The sequence below is a fragment of the Lepidochelys olivacea genome, assembly GCF_965140295.1.
Source record: "Lepidochelys olivacea isolate rLepOli2 genome assembly, chromosome: 24".
In the NCBI taxonomy this organism is placed as follows: Eukaryota; Metazoa; Chordata; order Testudines; family Cheloniidae; genus Lepidochelys; species Lepidochelys olivacea.
Genome location: NC_140434.1, coordinates 13,409,916 through 13,429,614, shown reverse-complemented (window position 1 = coordinate 13,429,614; position 19,699 = coordinate 13,409,916). Strand labels below are relative to the sequence as shown.

Sequence of the window (19,699 nt, the reverse complement as noted above, 5' to 3'; positions counted from 1 at the left end):
GAACTCCATCTACTTAGCTTAACAAAGAGACGGTTAAGAGGGTAACTTGATTACAGTCTCTAAATACATAACAACATAAAAGTGGCCACACTGGGTAGGACCAAAGGTCCATCTAGCCCAGTATCCTGTCTTCCGACAGTGGCCAATGCCAGGTGCCCCAGAGGGAATGAACAGAACAGGTGAGCCATCAAGTGATTCATCCCCTGTCGCTCATTCCCAGCTTCTGGCAAACAGAGGCCAGGGATACCATCTCTGCCCATGCTAGGTAATAGCCATTGATGGACCTATCCTCCATGCACTTATCTAATTCTTTTTTTAACTCTGTTATAACCTTAGCCTCCACAACATCCTCTGGCAAAGAGTTCCACAGACTGACTATATGCTGTGTGAAAAAATACTTCCTTTTGTTTGTTTTAAACCTACTGTCTATTAATTTCATTGGGTGACCCCTATTTCTTAAGTTATCAGAAGGAGTAAATAACACTTCCTTATTTACATTCTCCACACCAGTCATGATTTTATAGACCTCTATCATATCCCACCTTAGTTGTCTCTTTTCCAAGCTGAAAAGTCCCAGTCTTATTAATCTCTCCTCAATGGAAGCCATTCCATACCCCTAAAGTACCTACCTGGGGAACAAAATATTTAATAATGGGCTCTTCAGTGTAGCAGAGAAAGGTCTATCATAATCCAAGGGCTGGAAGTTGAAGCTAGACAATTTGAGGCTGGAAATAAGGCGTAACTTTTTAACGGTGAAAGTAATTGGCCATTGGAACAGTTTCCCAAGCATTGTGGTGGATTCATCATCACTGACCATTTTTAACTCAAAATTGGCTGTTTTTCTAACAGCTCTGCTCTAGGAATGATTTGGGAACAGTTCTCTGGCCTGTGTGATACAGAAAAATCTTCCATTTGGGGAAAATTGCAAAACTTGGTTTCAAAATGAAATGTTCCTATTGCAATTTATTTTAGAGGTTTTTTAATATTATTCTGATTATTTGTATGTTATTTCAAAACATCACAGGAGTAACAGTGCATAACGACTGTGGACACAATAAAAAAAACTGGAATAGACAGAAACATCTGATCTTCTTTTCCAGATCAGAGTTTCCTGCTGGGCTCTGTTTCTCTATGACACCAGACGGGTGACAACCTTGCTGTAGGGAAAAAAACCAAACCAAACCGGAAGGCCTCTACTAAGTACAGACTGAAACATCTTATCTCATTCTTTAGATCGAAATGGCTCCTGCTTGTGCTATAAGGCAACACTCTGACACTGTGTCAAACTGTCTCGTTTCAAGGCAAACAGGTCACACTTTGATCTAGAAAAGAAGATTAAATGTTTAGATCTGTACTGCGTAGCTGACCTCCATGTTTTTTTTTTTAAATAAAACAGACTGTTTTAATGGTTGTATTATGTCTAGGCTTGGCAGAATTCAACTTTTATTGTTTTATAATTTTGACAGATAATATTGAAGTTTATTTTTAAGCATTTTGTTATTTTTATTGGTTTAAATTTCACCGGTGCACAAAATCATGGGTTTAAACATTTCTTTTCAATTTTTATTAATTTAAATGTTCACAGTTGCAATAAATTGCAGGGGAGTTAGACAATAATTATTTAATAACAGCAAACACTGAGACATAAAAAGTTAAAGCTTTATCACCGTCAAAACACATATTGCCAGCATCACATGTCAAAAGAGACAAAGGAAATAATCTTAAACCAAACTAAGATGGTCTCAGGCTGCATCTTTCTTTCTTTGCCTTGCTGTAAAATTCAATTATTATGGATGGAAATATTTTCCGTCAGATCGTCTGTTCTGTGTCGTTGACATTGAACAATCAAAATCGAATCCAGACAAGGCCAGTTATGTCACACAGGCTGTATAAGAGTTAGATATTGTTATAGGACAGCTGTGGATCTGAGACACTAAAGGGTCCATCTACATTGCCCTGTAAACCTGGGTTTGAGTCTGGGTGTTGCAGACTCAGTGTTTCCAAGCCCGCGCTTGAGCATCTGCCTTGTTTTGTAAACCTGGGTTTATAGTTGCTGGACACAGATCTCACAGCAGTGCTAGTGTGTCCAGATTGCATGGTACCAATCTTCTGACTCAGGTCTGCAGCTTGAGCTGTGTCTACACTGCAAAGTGTTGGGGCTGGGCACCAGGTGAGAGCAGGACTCGGGCTCTAACCGCCCCCAAACCCAGTAGGGTCCTAAGACCGAGCTCCTGGACTCTTGCTGACCTGAGTCAGACTGATTTGTGTGTGGATGGAACAGGAACTTGGGGTCAAACCTGAGTTAGAGTCCAGGCTTAGGGTACAATGTAGACATTCCCAGAGAGGCTACAGACCACATTTCCAAAGGTATTTTAGGCAGCTGAGGATGAAGATAGGTGCCAAAAGCCAGATCCACCAAGACTTACAGATTTTTACACCTAACTCCCCAGTCTGGCCCCTTCTTAGGTGCCTGACTGACTCTTTAGAGGCTGAAATCCAACATTTAGGTACCACTGACATCCTCAGCTACCACCTTGCCCTGTAGGTGCCTAAATTTCCTCTGGTCAGTGGTCACAAAGCCCCCTGAGTCCCAAAATGCCTAACTCCCATCACGGTCACACAAGTCATTGATGCGTTATGACTCAGTTTCCCCATCTGAAAAATTGAGCCATTAGCAGTGTGCTAGTAGCACCGAGGAGCCCGTCATGGACCAGGACGCTGTGGTGCTAAGTGCTACACAGACACAGCAAAAAAGCCAGACCTTGCCCCAAAGGGGCTAGCAATCGTCCCTGCCCCTCTTTAGATGGTTGGCTTTTCACCGGGGGGACTGACTCTTAGTATGCATCTGTACAGCACCTGGCACAACTGGGCCTCAGCCTTGGTTGGAGGCTCTAGAGTGGGGGAAGGCAGCGTGGTTAAACGGGTAGAGCACTGTGTGCCCCTCATTAGACCCGGTGGTCTATTGCCAGCTCTGCTGCTGGGTGACCTTGGGCACGTCACTTGCCCCTCTTGGCCTCAGTTTGCCCATCTGTCAAATGGGAATTATGATACTGACTTCCTCAGTAAAGCCCAGGGCGATCTAGAGCTGACAAGTGCCACAGAGGAGCTCGGTGGCATTATTATTATAGGTGCTACCAAATACGCTGACAATGTAAAAGATGGTCAGGGGAAGGAATTTCACGCTGATTTCTTTTCTGCCGGGAGGTGCCACCAGACACGTTTGGCTTTATGAGCCAATGCATTGTATAGGCCACAACATTTTCAGCAAGAAATTCAATTGTTCTTTTTAATTTTTTTTATTTTACTGTTATCAGTTTAAATGTTCAGAGCCGCACAGAATTATCCATTTTAAAGTCTTTTTTATTTATTTAAATGTTCACAGTTGTGGGAAATTGTGGGGGCAGCAGATGCTAATTATTTAATGACAGACTTTGAGATTCAAAAAGTTAAAGCTTTCGACCTGTTCAAACACAAATTGTCAAATCAACATCAAATTGTCAACATCGCTTGTCAAAATCTAACAAGTAAATAGCTGTCAATCAATTGCCAGTCAGTTCTCAAGCAGCCATCTTTTCCCTTTGCCTATCTGTAAATGTCAATTATTATCAATGGAAATGTTATTTCGTTAGTTTCCTGTGTATAAGGTGAAACGGACATTTATTGACATTTACTGATAAAAAAATCTAGTCCTTCCAAGCTGTGCTACCAAATGCACTAACAAACACACAAATAGATGTGGAAGGCCTAGATTGTTATGAGGAAATGTTGCTGGCAAACGTTGATTTCATTACACACCCAGAACCGATAAGAAAATATTTCCACCAATGATCATCGAAATTTACAGACAGGCAACATAAGAAAAATGCTACTTGAGAACTTATTAGAGCTTAATGTGAAGATATTTCCTTGGTAGAGTCTGACAAATGGTGTGGACAATTTTTGTTTTATCGGTTCTAAAGCTTTAACTTTTCAAATCTCAACATCTACAGTCATTAAATCATTAGCGTGTCACCCCCTCCCCCAATTTCCCACAGCTGTGGAAATAGAAATTGATAAAAACCATGAAAATTTAAATTGATACTAATTGAAAACAATGCTTGAAAACAAACCGATATTATCTGTCAAAATTATAAAACAATAAAAATCGAACCCTGCCAAGCCTGCGTTTGTTAGATAGATGAGGTGGGTGAGGAAATATCGTTGATTGGACCAACTTCTGCTGGTGAAAGAGACAAGCTTTTGAGCTACAGAGCTCTTCTTCAGCTCAGGGTCAGTTCTCCTCTTTGCTAGGAGGTGTTATGACAGATATGGGGTCAATCGAGGGACGTGATCGTCCCCCTCTCTTCGACATTGGTGAGGCCTCATCTGGAGTACTGTGTCCAGTTTTGGGCCCCACACTACAAGAAGGATGTGGATAAATTGGAAAGAGTCCAGCGAAGGGCAACAAAAATGATTAGGGGTCTGGAACACATGACTTATGAGGAAAGGCTGAGGGAACTGGGATTGTTTAGTCTGCAGAAGAGAAGAATGAGGGGGGATTTGATAGCTGCTTTCAACTACCTGAGAGGTGGTTCCAGAGAGGATGGTTCTAGACTATTCTCAGTGGTAGAAGAGGACAGGACAAGGAGTAATGGTCTCAAGTTGCAGTGGGGGAGGTTTAGGTTGGATATTAGGAAAAACTTTTTCACTAGGAGGGTGGTGAAACACTGGAATGCGTTGCCTAGGGAGGTGGTGGAATCTCCTTCCTTAGAAGTTTTTAAGGTCAGGCTTGACAAAGCCCCAGTGATTTAATTGGGGATTGGTCCTGCTTTTGAGCAGGGGGTTGGACTAGATGACCTCCTGAGGTCCCTTCCAACCCTGATATTCTATGATTCTATGAATAACGCAATGCAGTCCATCTATCACAGCCGGTGTGGGGGTTTTTTGTGGCCTGGCAAACCTTTCTCTCTAGACAGCCCACATTCCTGCAGCACCATTGAGTGCAGGAAGAAGGAGAGATGCGAGAACACGAACTGCAGCCCAGCGTGTGTAGCCGAGTCAGAGTCCACCTGCCGGGTGCAGGGAGAATCGCGTTATCACACCTTCGACGGGCAGGCTTTCAACTTCACGGGCACCTGCACCTATGCCATTGCCAGGACCTGCAGCTCGGACACGACTCTCCCGTCATTCAGCCTCGAGGCCAAGAACCAGAACCAGCGCAACACACACATTTCCTCGGTTGCTTTTGTGACAGTCCGTGTCTACAATGTCACCATTTCGATGGACAGATACACAAAGGGGCTAGTGCAGGTGAGTATCTGCAATGCTGTAGGCTTTATTTCTGGATTTCCTTGTAGTCCTGTGAATCTCAGGGTCCCCTGCTATCCCAACCCTCGGCTCCCCCACCCCAGAGCTCTGCTGGTGTCCCTCAGTCCCGACCTGCAGCCTGTATCCAAAGGGGAATGATGAATGCTTGGGTGGCCTCATTCATCATGTCTCCAAATGGGCTGAATTTCACGAGTCCCTGGGGGAGAAGCACCACAGGATAAATCCCCATAAGAGGTCTACCTGGTCTGGAGCTGGGACTGTCTGGAAGGCTGTTGAAGGGGGGAGCTGCAGTAGCCAAGCTAAGTGGAGCGGGTGGACCTGGAGTCTCAGCAGCTTGGATAGTCAACAATTGATTTGTATACCCCCCAGGTGAATGCCCGGAGCTCCCGCCTCCCTGTCTCCCTGGTGGAGGGGAAGCTGAGGGTGTATCAGAGCGGGGGCTCTGTGGTCATCGAGACTGACTTCTCCCTGAGCGTCTCCTATGACTGGGGCAGCTCCCTGGTGGTGAAGATCTCCAGCAGCTTCTGGGAGCAGCTGTGCGGTCTGTGCGGCAACTACAACGGGGACCCTGGGGATGACTTTACCACCCCGGCCGGGGCGCTGGCTGCCAGCCCCGTGGAGTTCGGAAAGAGCTGGAAGGTGGAGGATGGGGACAGGTTCTGCTGGGACGACTGCCACGGGGAATGCAAGAGCTGCTCCCCAGAGCTGGTTGGCAGGTACAAAGCTGAGCCCTTCTGTGGCTGGATCACCAAAGGGGTGGGCAGCCCCTTCAGCCAGTGCCACTCTGTGATCGACCCCAAAATCTACCTGGAGAACTGCGTCTATGACTTGTGCATGAACGACGGCCTCCAGGACATGCTATGCCAGGCACTGACTAGCTACGCTGATGCCTGCCGGGGAGAGGGGGTGGATATCTCCGACTGGAGGACACTGGTGGGATGCTGTGAGTACACCCGGGTAGAGGGGAATTGTGTAGGGTGGTCCCAGGGTGATGGGATGAGCATGAGCCAGGGGAAACCAGCGGGGAACACGTGCTAATGGTGAGATCTATGGGGCCAGGGGACCTTCTCCCCAAGGAAGTCCCATTGCTGAGAACATTTAATGCTAGATGGACAAGCCTGAGAACAGGGGAAAGTCTGGCCCTGGCTGAGGAGCTGGAGGAGATGGGACCTGAGGAGCTCTGCCAGCTCCAGTTCTGTGGGTCAGAGCTCATGGTGCATTCGGGGACATCGCTGGGGGCTGCTCTGCTGCACAGTGTTTGCCAGGCCCCCTCAGCGCTATGCCAAGCTGGCCAAATGTAGCGATATTCCCAGTGACTCCCGTGTCCCATCCCTTTGACAGCTCTGCCCTGCCCAGAGAACAGCCAGTACCAGCTCTGCGGCTCCGCATGTCCTGCCACCTGCAACGACCAAGTGGCCCCTAACAACTGCTCCTTGCCCTGCGTGGAGACCTGCCAGTGCAATGAGGGCTTCGTGCTGGACGCTGGGAAATGCATCCGCAAGGCCGGCTGCGGGTGCGAGTTCCAGGGGCATCTCTATGCTCCCAGAGAGCAATTCTGGGGGGACAGCACCTGCACCAGACGCTGCGTGTGTGACCCACAGAGCAGGCAGGCGAGCTGCGAGGCTTCAGGGTGCAGGACTGGTGAGCAGTGCCAGGTGAAAAAGGGCTTCCCAAATTGCTATCCCACCAGCTATGCCAGCTGCATGGCCAGCGGGGACCCCCACTACACCAGCTTCGACGGGCAGAGGTTTGACTTCCAGGGCAGCTGCCACTATCAATTGGCCGGGCGGTGCCAGGAGCGGGAAGAGCTGGTGGATTTCCAGGTCCTGGTTCAGAACGACAACAGGGGCCTCCAAGCCGTGTCCTTCACCAGAGCTGTGGAGGTCCGTGTATACGGAGTGAACATCACAGTCAGCAGGGACTATCCAGGAAGAATCCTGGTGAGTTCAGTCATTGCCCAATCCTGAGACACCATTTCATTAGAGCTTCCGCTTTGCATTGTATTGTGTCCGCAGCTTCCTGATTTAGGGCATTAGCCAATTTCCCCCCATTGTCTTCTTTACTGTATTCACTCATCATTGCACTTTTCATCTTCCTTCTGTATTTGTCATCAATGCAGCTGGGTGGAAAATGGGGAGAGCGTGAAGATTCTGCAGGGAAAATTTCAAGGTTTTGGCAAAAAAAAATCGAAATCTGAAACATTCTGCCCCCAAATCGAAATATTTCCTTTCTGAAATGCCACTGCAGTGCCTCAGGGGAGTTGTAGGTTGGGTTCCTCGGTAGTCTGGGCCTTCAGGTCAGACTACATCTCCCATGATGCATCACGGGCTCTCCTTTTGGTGAAGAAAGGTCGTGCATCATGGCAGCACATGGGCACAGGGCATCATGGGAGATGGAGGCCAGTTGGGGGGCTCAGCACATAAAGGAAAATGGCAACCCAAACTACAACTCCCATGAAGCAGGATGGTGGCATTTCAGAAGCAAAATATTTCACTTTTTTAGACAAAATATTTCAGTTTGAGGCAAAAACCTATTGAGCGGGTTGAAAACTCAGTTTGCTGCAAAACAAAAAATACAATTTTTTGTGGCCGGCACTTTTGCAGAAAATGTCATTCAATAAACCAATCAATTTTCCATCAAAAAATAGTTTTGCCAGGTAATTTGTGATCAGCCCTAAGGGTCAGCCACTGTCACCCCTTTGTTCGGGTATTCATGTGTCATCATTGGGAGCATTGTGATCATCTAGTTCACACTGTCAGAGATTTCAAAGCCAGAAAGGACTGTTGTGGTCATCTAGGCTGACCTCCTGTACAACACAGCCCAGAGAACTGCCCTGTAAGTTTTCCCCACAAGCCTCTTCCAACTGCCAACCCCTTATTCAAAGTTAGAGATTTTCATACCCCTCTTACATTTACTATAAGAATCAAAAATGTATAATTGACTTGGCATCATGTTTTGAAGAACTGACAGAGAACACCTGACCTTGGAAGTTAACGGCGTGCAGAAAGGAGATGAGCGAGTTTTTCTTTGCTTTAGATTTTAATAACATTCTCAATGTTTTTTTTCAAGTTTGTGTTTGATCATTGTCCTCCTGGGATGTTGTGGAGTTTTATTGTGGTGCTTGTTGTTGCTGATTTGCACAAGGCAGGATTTACTCAAAAATGGGGTGGGGGGAGAAGAAAAACAAAATATTCCACTGAAAATTTTGAAAAGTCTAAGTTCAGCCAGTGTTAATAATCTAAAGGCATAAAAATGCTTTTGAGGATCATTTTTCCAATTTTATTTTTTGTAACCAGCTAAAATGATATCAGCATTCAGCCCACAGCCTTCAAACGTAGTTTGTTTTTATAAGCCTTGAGCATTTCAGTGCTTAGTGCGTGATGCCCATGCAGTGATTCTGCACAGCTGTTAAACATGCCCCACTCCAGTGGTGGCTGCATTCAGTGCTGGGTGGGTGATCTCCGTGCAGCAGTTCTGCACTGCAGTTAAACATGCCCCACCACAGAGGCAGCTGCATTCCACTGCTGGAAGGCATACTGGGGCTTTGCAGGATGATCTCTCTCTGCTGTTGTCACCCGTCCCTTGCCCATTGCTCGCAGGTGAATGGCGTGGTCATCAACCTGCCATACAGCACCGATGACGGCAAAATCTCTATGTACCGGAGAGGGCAGGATGCAGCAATCCAGACCGACTTCCATCTCACCATCACCTTCGACTGGCAGAGCCGGGTCACCCTCACCACCCCGAGCACCTACGCTGGCGCCCTGTGCGGTCTCTGTGGGAACTTCAATGGCGACAAGGGAGACGAGCTGATTATGAGAGATGGCAGAGTGGCCCCGAATGTAACGACCTTCGGGCAGAGCTGGCGGGTAGCGGAGACGCCAGGCTGCGCCGAACCTGAGAAGCAGGAGTGCTCCAACCTAGCAGCCGTCAATAGACACCAACGGAAAATCCGGGGGGAATGTGGGATGATCCTAGCAACGGCTGGGCCCTTCCGAGAGTGCCATCGCAAAGTCCCCCCTGAGGGCTACTTCCAAGATTGTATCTATGACTATTGCTTCTTTAGGGGGCAGCAGGCTGTCGTGTGCCAGAGCCTCACCAGCTACGCCGCAGCCTGCCAGAGTGCTGGGGTGACTATAGAGCCATGGCGATCCAACAGCTTCTGTGGTAACTTGCTCTCTTCTTCTGGGAGAACACTAATTCAGGGTGAAGAGAAAACTTGTCATCAAAGATCCTTAAAGTGGCCTCTGGGTGGGATATAGTGGGTAAGAGCTAGGAGGGGTGGGGTGCTGGGAGTCAGGACTCCTGGGTTCTATCCCTGGTTGAGTGGGGTCTAGTGGGTTACAGCAGGGGAAACTAGGGGATTCCCGGGTTCTAGCCCCAGCACTGCAAGAAGACTCCAGTGGTTAGAGAAGAGGGGCTGAGAATCAGCACTCCTGGGTCCTATCACCAACTCCGGCAGGGGAGTGGTCTCAAAGAATCGTAGGACTAAAAGGGACCTTGAGTGGTCATCTAGTCCAGTCCCCTGCACTCATGGTATTATCTAGACCACTGGTGAGCAACCTGCAGCTGGGAACGGTGAACCGCGGCCCCTGGGAGCTGCGGACAGCCGTGCCTGTGGACTGTCAATGTAAACAAACTGTCTCGCGGCCTGCCAGCGGATTACCCTGAGGGCTGCGTGCGGCCCAAGGGCCACAGGTTGCCCACCACTGATCAAGACCATCTCTGACAGGTATTTATATAACCTGCTCTTATACATCTCCAACAATGGAGATTCCACAACCTCCCTAGGTAGTTTATTCTAGTGTTTAACTTCCCTGACAGGAAGTTTTTCCTAATATCCAACCTAAACCATCCTCGCTGCAATTTAAGCCCATTGCTTCTTGTCCTATCCTCAGAGCTTAAGGAGAACAATTTTTCTCCTTCCTCCTTGTAACAACATTTTATGTACTTGAAACCTGTTATCCTGTCCCCCTCAGTCTTCTCTTCTCCAGACTAAACAAACCCAATTTTTCAATCTTCCCTCATAGATCACATTTTCTAGATCTTTAATCATGTTTGTTGCTCTTCTTTGGACTTTCTCCAATTTGTCCATGTCTTTCCAGAACTGGACACAATACTCCATCTGAGGCCTAATCAGTGTGGAGTAGAGTGGAAGAATTACTTCTCATGTCTTGCGTACAACACTCCTGCTAATACATCCCAGAATTATGTTTGCTTTTTTTGCAACAGTGTTACACTGTTGACTCATATTTAGCTTGTCATCCACTATGACCCCAGATCCCTTTCTACAGTATTCCTTCCTAGGCAGTCATTTCCCATTTTGTATACGTGCAACGGATTGTTCCTTCCCAAATAGAGTACTTTGCATTTTTCCTAATTGAATTTTAACCTATTTATTTCAGACCATTTCTCCAGTTTGTCCAGATCATTTTGAATTTTAATCCTATCCTCCAAAACACTTGCAACCCATCCCAGCTTGGTATCATCTGCAAACTTTATACATGTACATGCCATTGTCTAAATCACTGTTCAGTTATTGAACAGAACTGGACTCAGAAGTGATCCCTTCAGGATCCCACTCATTGTGCCCTTCCAGCTTGACAGTGAACCACTGATAACTACTCTCTGGGAGCGGTTTTCCAACCAGTTTTGCACCCACCTTATAGTAGCTCCATCTAGGTTGTTTTGCCCTAGTTTGTCTATGAGAAGGTCATACAAGACAAAAAAAGCTTTTACTAAAGTCAACACATCTACCACTTCCCCCATCCACAAGGCTGCCAACTCTCTTGAACTGTTTTTTCCCTTAGACTTGTTTCCCATAGGATCTTACTGACCAACTGCCTGAGTTTGCTAAAGTCTGACTTCTTGAAATCCATTTTCTTATTGTGCACTTTTCCCTCTGTGACAGGGTTGGGCCAGATGGCTATAGGAGAGTAATAGAAGGCAGATATATTAGCCCCAGGCTAAGTAGGTCCCTTTTCCCTGAGTAAGGTAACAGGGAAGGTTCCAGAACAATCAGGAATCTTCTGGAGACAATTAAGACAGGCTGATTAGAACACCTGCAGCCAATCAAGAAGCTGCTAGAATCAATTAAGACCGGCTAATCAGGGCACCTGGGTTTTAAAAAGGAGCTCACTTTAGTTTGTGGTGTGTGTGTGAGGAGCTGGGAGCAAGAGGCACTAGGAGCTGAGAGTGAGAACGCGGACTGTTGGAGGACTGAGGTGTACAAGCATTATCAGACATGAGGAGGAAGGTCCTATGGTGAGGATAAAGAAGGGGTTGGGAGGAGGCCATGGGGAAGTAGCCCAGGGAGTTGTAGCTGTTGCACAGCTGTTCCAGGAGGCACTCTAGACAGCTGCATTCCACAGGGCCCTGGGCTGGAACCCAGAGTAGAGGGCGGGCCCAGTTTCCCCCCAGATCCTCCCAACTCCTGGTCAGACACAGGAGGAGTCGACCTGGACTGTGAATTCAGAAAACCAGCCAAGCTGAGGGCTGCCATGAAGCTCCAAGGCAAGCAAATCTGCTAATAAGCGCAAGACCCACCAAGGTAGAGCAGGAACTTTGTCACACCTCCTACCAATCCTTAGAATCATGAATGTTACCATTTCATGATCATTTTCACCTAAGCTGCCTTCCACTTTCAAATTCTCAACCAGGTTGTCCCTATTTATCAAAATCAAATTTGGAACAGCCTCTTCCCTAGTAGCTTTCTCTACCTTCTGAATAAAAAATGGTCTCCAAGACATCCCAAGAGCTTGTTGGCTAATCTGTGCCCTGCTGTGTTATTTTCCCAACAGATGGTTGAGTAGCTGATGTCCCCTATCACCACCAAGGCCTGTGCGTTGGATAATTTTGTTAGTTGTTTAAAACCAGCCTCATCCACCTCTTCTTCCTGGTTAGGTGGTCTGTAGTAGACCCCTACCATGACATCACCCTTGATTTTTATGGAGTCTAATGGTACAAGCAGGGCAGATTGTATAGGAATCAAGACATTTGGGTTCCCACAGAAAGTTTCAATTTTAACAAAATGTCATTTTCCAACAGACAAACATTCTGGTGGAAAATTCTTGACCACCTCCAGCTTTGTCTTCCTTCATCTTCATGTTGATGATTTCATCATTCTTCTTCTAGGTGTTTGAATTTTGCAATTCCCTTCTTTTCTTCTCCTTTCTCCTTATTAGATTGTCCTTCCTTAATGTCTCTGATGGGTATATCCTCTTTGTCTTACTCTATCCCTTCATCACTTGGCTTCATGCAGATCGTTTATCCGTGAGGGACTGCTTGGGCCATGGAGCCTGATCTTCCACTGAAGGGTTTGATCCTTGTATTTTACCATGCAGAAAATATTAATTTCAGAAAATGATCAATTTTGGAAGCAAACAAATTAATATGATAAAAAAAATCATCAGAAATTTTTTTTTAAAAATGGATGGAACCAAAATGCTTTAAATTCACATGAAATTGCTTGGGGGGGATTTTTCTTTCTGACAAGCTCAGTGATTTCACAAGCTTTTTCTCACCCTCATTTGCACATTCTCTCTCATCATCTCCTGCAGATGCCACCTGTCCCAGTAACTCCCACTACGAGCTCTGTGGGAGCGGCTGCCCTGCCACCTGCCACGGGCTCTCGGCACCGGACAGCTGTGAAGCTCCCTGTGCCGAAGGGTGTTTCTGCGACGCCGGGTTCCTCCTGAGTGGAGACCGGTGCGTCCCCGTCGCGCAGTGCGGCTGTGTGCACCAGGGCAGGTACTACAGGAAGGGAGAGGTGTTCTACGCCAGCGCCTCCTGCCAGGAACGGTGCCGGTGCCAAGACAACGGGGTCATCGAGTGCCAGGAGGCCTCCTGCGGAGCCAGTGAGGAGTGCAGGGTGGAGAGTGGAGTCCTGGGCTGCTATCCTGCAGGCAGATGCACCGTGGCAGGTGATTCCCACTACCTGACCTTTGATGGATGGGCTTTCGACCTACATGGGAATTGCACCTACACCTTAGCCAGAGTCTGCAGTAGCGATGCCGGGCTGGTGAACTTCTCCGTGGTAGTGGAGAAGGAGAGTGCTGCTGGTGGCCGCATGGCTCGGATGAGGACTGTGGTGGTCTCCGTTCATGGTTACACCATCACCATGGAGAGAGGGAAGAAGTGGAAGGTCGTGGTAAGTTTACATTTCAGATTAATCTCACCAGCATCGGAGGTCTACTCCATGACTGACCCAACGTCCTCCAGTGAAATAAAGTTTATTCAGTTCAGAAAGTTGAGAGCAAATGAAAGGGTATAATGGGAGAGGTCAACTCCGGTGACCTCATCTGCAGCTACTCAAAGCCTCAGCAGGGAGGGAAGTGTTTGTAAGGCCATGTCTACACTTGCAAGCTTACAGTGGCACAGCTGTACCATGTAGCCATGTTATGCCAATAGGAGAAAGCTTTCCCATCGCCATAATAAACGCAGCTCAATGAGTGGCAGTAGCCATGTTGGCGGGAAGGTGGGAGACAGTCTCCCACTGACATAGCTCTATGCACACAAGTGTTTATGCCAGCAAAACTTGTCTCTCAAGGAGGTGTTTTTTTTCACATCTCTGAGCAACAAAAATTTTGTGAACAGAACTGCTAGTGTAGACAGGGCCTAATTCCAGCCCAGATTCTACTCAAACCTGTACAAGTGTAAATCTATTGACCTTAGTGCAAATCCACAATGACTCTATTGACATCAGTGTATAGCGGGAGTTACTCCATCGATGCCGGTGTATATCCCGAGTTACTCCACTGACACTGATGAATAGCTGGCGTTACTCCACTGACGCGAGTGTAAATCCAGAATAACTCCATTGATGCCAGTGTAGATCTGGAGATATTCTGACATCACTGTACATCCAGAATAATTTCACAGAGGTCAGTAGCTATCCACAATAACTCCACTGACACTTGTGTGACTCAGCTGACTCTAGTGTAGTTCTGACAATATTTGTAACCTTGTGCGTGTGTGTGGCGACAGGACACAGTTGCTGAGTTCCCACCAGTGACGGGTAAATTTTAAATTCTTTGGAACAGGTGGGTGGTGAGCTCTACAATCTGCCGCTGGCTACGGATGAGGGGAAGCTTCTGATCAATCAGGAGGGAAACAATATCATTGTCCAATCAGCCTCTGGCCTGCAAGTCCTTTACGATGCTGCCTCCTACCTCCTAGTGTCCATCCCCAGCACCTACAAGGGACACGTGTGCGGCTTGTGCGGCAACTTTAATGGAGACAAGAACGACGACTTCCTGCTGCCCGGTGGGAAGAGCGCCCAGAACGCGGATGAGTTTGGGGGCTCCTGGAAGGTGCCCGTTGATGGTGCCACGTGCGCCAATGGTTGCAATGACAGATGCCCCATCTGTAATGCAACCCAGACGGCACCGTACCAGACTGAGAGGTCTTGTGGTCTGATCAGAGCCGCCTTGGGTCCCTTCAGAGACTGTCACTCACTGGTCAGCCCTTCCGAGTACTTCAACCATTGTCTCTATGACATGTGTGCCACCAATGGGACAGGCAAGACCCTCTGCCAGAGCCTGCAGGGCTACACAGCCGCGTGCCAGGCAGCTGGGGCCAAGATCAGAGCTTGGAGAACGTCCTCCTTCTGCCGTGAGTTTACAGAGCAACCTACAGCCCTGGGCTGCCTTTCCCATTGATGCCACTGATTTTGCCTTGTTGTGTGTCTCTTAATGCATGTGCAAACTGCATGTCAGTCCAGGGAGTGGGGGGAGGATGCCAGCTAGGCCAGACTGAACTGTGGAGGAAAGGGAAAGGACTCTGTCCTCAGTCGTCACCACATTTCAGGTCTGGGGCCTTCCGCACAGTGAGCTACCACTTGAGCTAATTCGGAGATTCATGTATGCTGAGACCAGGAGGGACCATTAGATCCTCTAGTCTGCCCTGTCAATCACAAGACCTTAAATTGCACCCAGTAATGCCTGTATGGAGGCCAATAACTTGTGCTGGCCTCAACATGTTGGCATCCAGTCTTGATCCACCACTTCCCTTGGGAGTTTGTTCCAGTGTTTAATCTCCACTGTTAAAAAATTTGTGCCTTATTTCTGACTAGAATTTGTCTGGCTTTCGCTTCCAGCCGTTGGTTTGTGACCTGCCTTTTCCCACTAGATTAAAGAGGCCTTTAGTACCCATTATTTTCTCCTCCTGAAGATATTTACACACTGTAATCAGGTCACCATTTGATGAGCTGAACAGACTGAGCTCCTTAAGTCTCTTATGGTCCGGCATTTTTTCCAGCCATCAAATCATTTTTGTGGCTCTTTTCTGCACCTGCTGCAATTTTGCAACATCCTTTTTAAAATGTGGGCACCAGAGCTGGATGCAGTGTTCCAGTATCAGTCTCACCAATGCCTTCTACAGAAGTAAAATTCCCTTCTTGTGCCTAATTGCTACTCTCCATTTATACATCCGAGGGATACATTAGGCCTCTTTGCCACAGCATTACTCTGGAAGTTTGCATCCATTTGCTCATCCAGATCCTTTTCAGAGTCACTGCTGTTCAGGATACAGTCCTCCATTCTGTAGGTGTGGCCTGCATTGTTTGGTCCTACATTTACAACCTTGCAAGAATAAGTATTTCTTAATGGAAAACTGGCATCAATAGTAGGCTGTTATCCTCTAGAGGCAGACAGAGTGCACACACTTAACCAAGGTGTTTATAGGAGAAGTCAGTGGAGAGGAACATGGTAACTATCTGTGGCAGGGTTTGTGTTTCATGGCTCTCTGCATTTCATTTTTTTCACAATTTAGCTCTCACCTGCCCAGCTAACAGTCACTATGAACTCTGCACCCGCTCCTGCGATTTCACCTGCGCCGGCCTGTCCAATTCACCCCAGTGCACAGAGAGATGCTTTGAAGGCTGCCAGTGTGACAACAGGCTGCTGTTTGATGGGGAGGGTTGTGTGTTTCCGGGTGGCTGTGGCTGCTTCAGATACGGGAGATACATCAAGGTAGGCGACTGGTAACTAAAGCTGAGCAAATAACTGACAAAATAATTTGTGGGGGGGAATTGTTTCAGGTCAAATGGAAAACTTTTTTGTTTTCTCATGCCAAAACGAAAAACTTGAGAAAAAAATTATTTTGAGTGGGACAAAAAGTTTCATTTCCTTTTAGGGTGTTTTTATCTTTTAAAAAATAAATTTCTACATGAAATGGTGTTTCAAAACAAAAGGTCAAAATGTTTCATTTTGAAAATCTTTAAATTAGAAATTTAGACATTTTTTTTCTTTTTTGCCCAGAACTCTGTCAAATTCGCCCTAAATTTTCCAAAAGTTTCAGGGGACCCAAAGCTGCATTTCTGGCAAATAAATTATTCATTCAAAAAAAATTCACCAAGCTCCGCTGGTTACATTGAGGCCTGTGTCTAGTTAAGATTCATCCTGGCTGCCAGAATCCTGGCATCCAGGTTGTTAGAGCAGTTGAGCTAAAATAAAATCCTGTCAGGCCCTAAAGAACCTTTTTTGACCTACCTTTGGAGCTGAACATCAGCTACTACACACAGTCCAGCCTCTCAGAGCCCAGTTCTTCCTGAGCTAGTGTAAATCAACATGTTCGGTCAAAGAATAATGTCTTTAGTAACTAGCCATTTGCAGAAGTGTAGTGGATCACACAAGGGTGGGAGGACTGGGAATCAGCATTCCAAGATTCTAGTCACCCTTCTGGGAGGGGACTGGGCTCTAGCGCAAATCAGAAGTAGCTCAAGTGATGTCAATTGATACTGGTGGTGGGAATGACAGTTACATTTACAGCATTGAAAGAGTCGAGTGGAGACAGTTAACCCATGTTTCTGACCAAGGACTAATGCTTCACATTTGACTCTTACTCTCTTCCCCAGTCAATGGAGACTGTGATTTCTGCCAACTGCACTGAGAATTGCACCTGCTACCTTAGGAGCAACCTTGTGTGTCAGAAAGTCGCCTGTGAGCCCAGACAGACCTGCATGCTCAAGAACGGCACGCACAGCTGCACAAAGGATAGAGAATAGTGAGGGCCATGGCACCCAACAATGGAAGAGTTAGAATGTATATGATTTATAGCTAGCATTGCAGTTGCTTTGTTTTAATGTGTTCTGTGGTGCTATCCATTACATGGGTGCATGTGCATTGTGCTTCTGAATTATTGTTTTTTATATTATTGGCCAGCCACAAGATGGCACCATTACAATAGTTTTGCCAGTTCTGTTAACTGAATGTATAGGAGATCTTGAAGAATGCTGTGTGGTAGTTGTGGTGTATTTCTTTCTGTCCTCAGTAAAGTGGGTTCTTTCTGCTGCAGTGCCTCTGATGGACTATAATTTCTAGGGGAACAGCGGCTGCCCACATCTTATACCTGCAAAAGTTAACAAGATCACCCCATGATGCCCAAACCTTGCACTTTGTTTCACTCTGTGAAATCTTGCACTATACAAACCTGGACTTCATAAAAGCTATTGCATTGCAACCTGGACCTTCTCAAAGACATTTCTTTCCCAAACTTTCAGCACATAAATTGTAAGCTTTTGTGGGGAAGATTACATATCTTTCACTTCTCTGTGAAGTGACATGCAGACCTGTTGCACTGTAGAAACCATAGGTGCTGACTCTGAGGGTGCTCCAGGGCTAGAGCACCCACAGAGAAAAATTAGCGGGCGCTCAGCAGAGCCCCCCAGAACCTCTCCCCCACCAGCAGCCCTGCTGATCACTCTTCCCCCTCCCGCCCAGTGCCTTCCACCCACCACAAACAGCTGTTTTGCAGTGTGCAGGTCAGCTCTGGGAGGGAGAGGGAGGAGCGGGGATGGGGCACACTTGGAGGAGGGGGCTGAAAGAGGTGGGATGGGGGCGGAGCAGGGGTGGGAAGAGGCAGGGTGGGGGCTTGTCCGAAGGGGTGGAATGGGGTCAGGGCCTGGGATGGAGGGGGGGGGCATTGAGCACCCCCTGGGTAGAGGGGAAGTTGGCACCTATGGTAGAAACAATCAGTAATAATAAATGCCACTCTACCCTCTGCATTTTGTCCATTCTCCCTGGAACAAAATCAGAAGCAGGTACTCAATCCAGTAAAAACAGATGGTGCAGAAAAAAGCCACAAAAGGGATTAAAGGCCTGGAGAAAATGCTTTACCCTGGGAGATTTAGGGAATTCAATCTGCTTAGCTAACCAACTAGAAGATCAAGAGGTGACTTGATTACAATGAGAAAATCCCAGCTACTAGAGGGCTCTTTAAACCAATGGAGAAAGACAGAGCAAGAACCAACAGCTAGAAGCTGAAGTCAGACAAATTGCAATTAGAAATTAGGCACAAATGTTTCCCAGTGAGGATGATTAATCACTGGAACAAACTCGTAAAAGAAGTGGTGGATTCTTCATTTCTCGAAGCCTTCAGATTAAGAATGGGTGCCATTCTGGATGGTAGACTTTGGTCAAACACAAGTTATGGGGCTCAGTGCAAGAGTAAATTCAGATTCATGCTCCTGCTTCTCCTGCCTTCCTGGGTGACACCAATATCCTAACTCCTGTGTTTACAAACAGAACCCCTATTAATCCACCAGGGTTAGCTCTGACCTGACCTGCAGCCTAGTGCCTGGGACAGACACCTTCTAGGGCTTGTAGCTGTTTTTACTATACAAAGTGATTTGGTTGCTCATTCTGCTGATCCTGAAAGAGGCAGTTTGGCCCAGCCACTGACTTTAATGAGACCTGTGATTCTCTTTGGATCCAAGATGCCCTATGGTGGCAGACATTAACACCTTTTGTATGCAGTGTTGTTGTAGCCCCCTTGGTCTCAGGATATTATAGAGACAAAATGGGTGAGGACCAACTGCTGTTGGTGAGAGAGACAAGCTTTTTTTTTTCATAGTTTCATAGATATTTAGGTCAGAAGGGACCATTATGATCATCTAGTCTGACCTCCTGCACAACGCAGGCTACGGAGTCTCACTCACCCACTCCTGAGAAAAACCTCTCACCTATGTCTGAGCTATTGAAGTCCTCAAATCCTGGTTTAAAGACTTCAAGGAGCAGCGAATCCTCCAGCAAGTGACCCGTGCCCCATGCTACAGAGGAAGGCGAAAAACCCCCAGGGCCTCTTCCAATCTGCTCTGGAGGAAAATTCCTTCCCAACCTCAAATATGGCAATCAGCTAAACCCTGAGCATATGGACAAGATTCACCAGCCAGATACTATAGAAAATTCTTTCTCGGGTAACTCAGATCCCACCTCATCTAACATCCCATCACAGGCCATTAGGCCTATTTACCATGAATATTTAAAGATCAATTAATTACCAAAACCATGTTATCCCATCATACCATCTCCTCCATAAACTTATCGAGTTTAATCTTAAAGCCAGCTAGATCTTTTGCCCCCACTGCTTCCCTTGGAAGGCTATTCCAAAACTT

General features: G+C 46.9%; 1 protein-coding gene across 1 annotated transcript in view; it reads left to right on the top strand.

Annotated features, from left to right (window-relative positions):
* The window catches only part of LOC311512202 (IgGFc-binding protein-like), a 28,593-nt gene extending 10,940 nt beyond the window's left edge, over nt 1-17,653 (top strand). The window contains exons 5-12 of the mRNA XM_084613293.1: nt 4,952-5,289; nt 5,677-6,250; nt 6,649-7,247; nt 8,907-9,474; nt 12,867-13,456; nt 14,349-14,919; nt 16,078-16,277; nt 17,162-17,653. Of these exons, the coding sequence (XP_084469419.1) occupies nt 4,952-5,289; nt 5,677-6,250; nt 6,649-7,247; nt 8,907-9,474; nt 12,867-13,456; nt 14,349-14,919; nt 16,078-16,277; nt 17,162-17,311 (3,590 nt within the window). The 3' untranslated portion in view covers nt 17,312-17,653. The remainder of the gene's footprint in view (nt 1-4,951; nt 5,290-5,676; nt 6,251-6,648; nt 7,248-8,906; nt 9,475-12,866; nt 13,457-14,348; nt 14,920-16,077; nt 16,278-17,161) is intronic.
* Nucleotides 17,654-19,699: the final 2,046 nt, after the last annotated feature.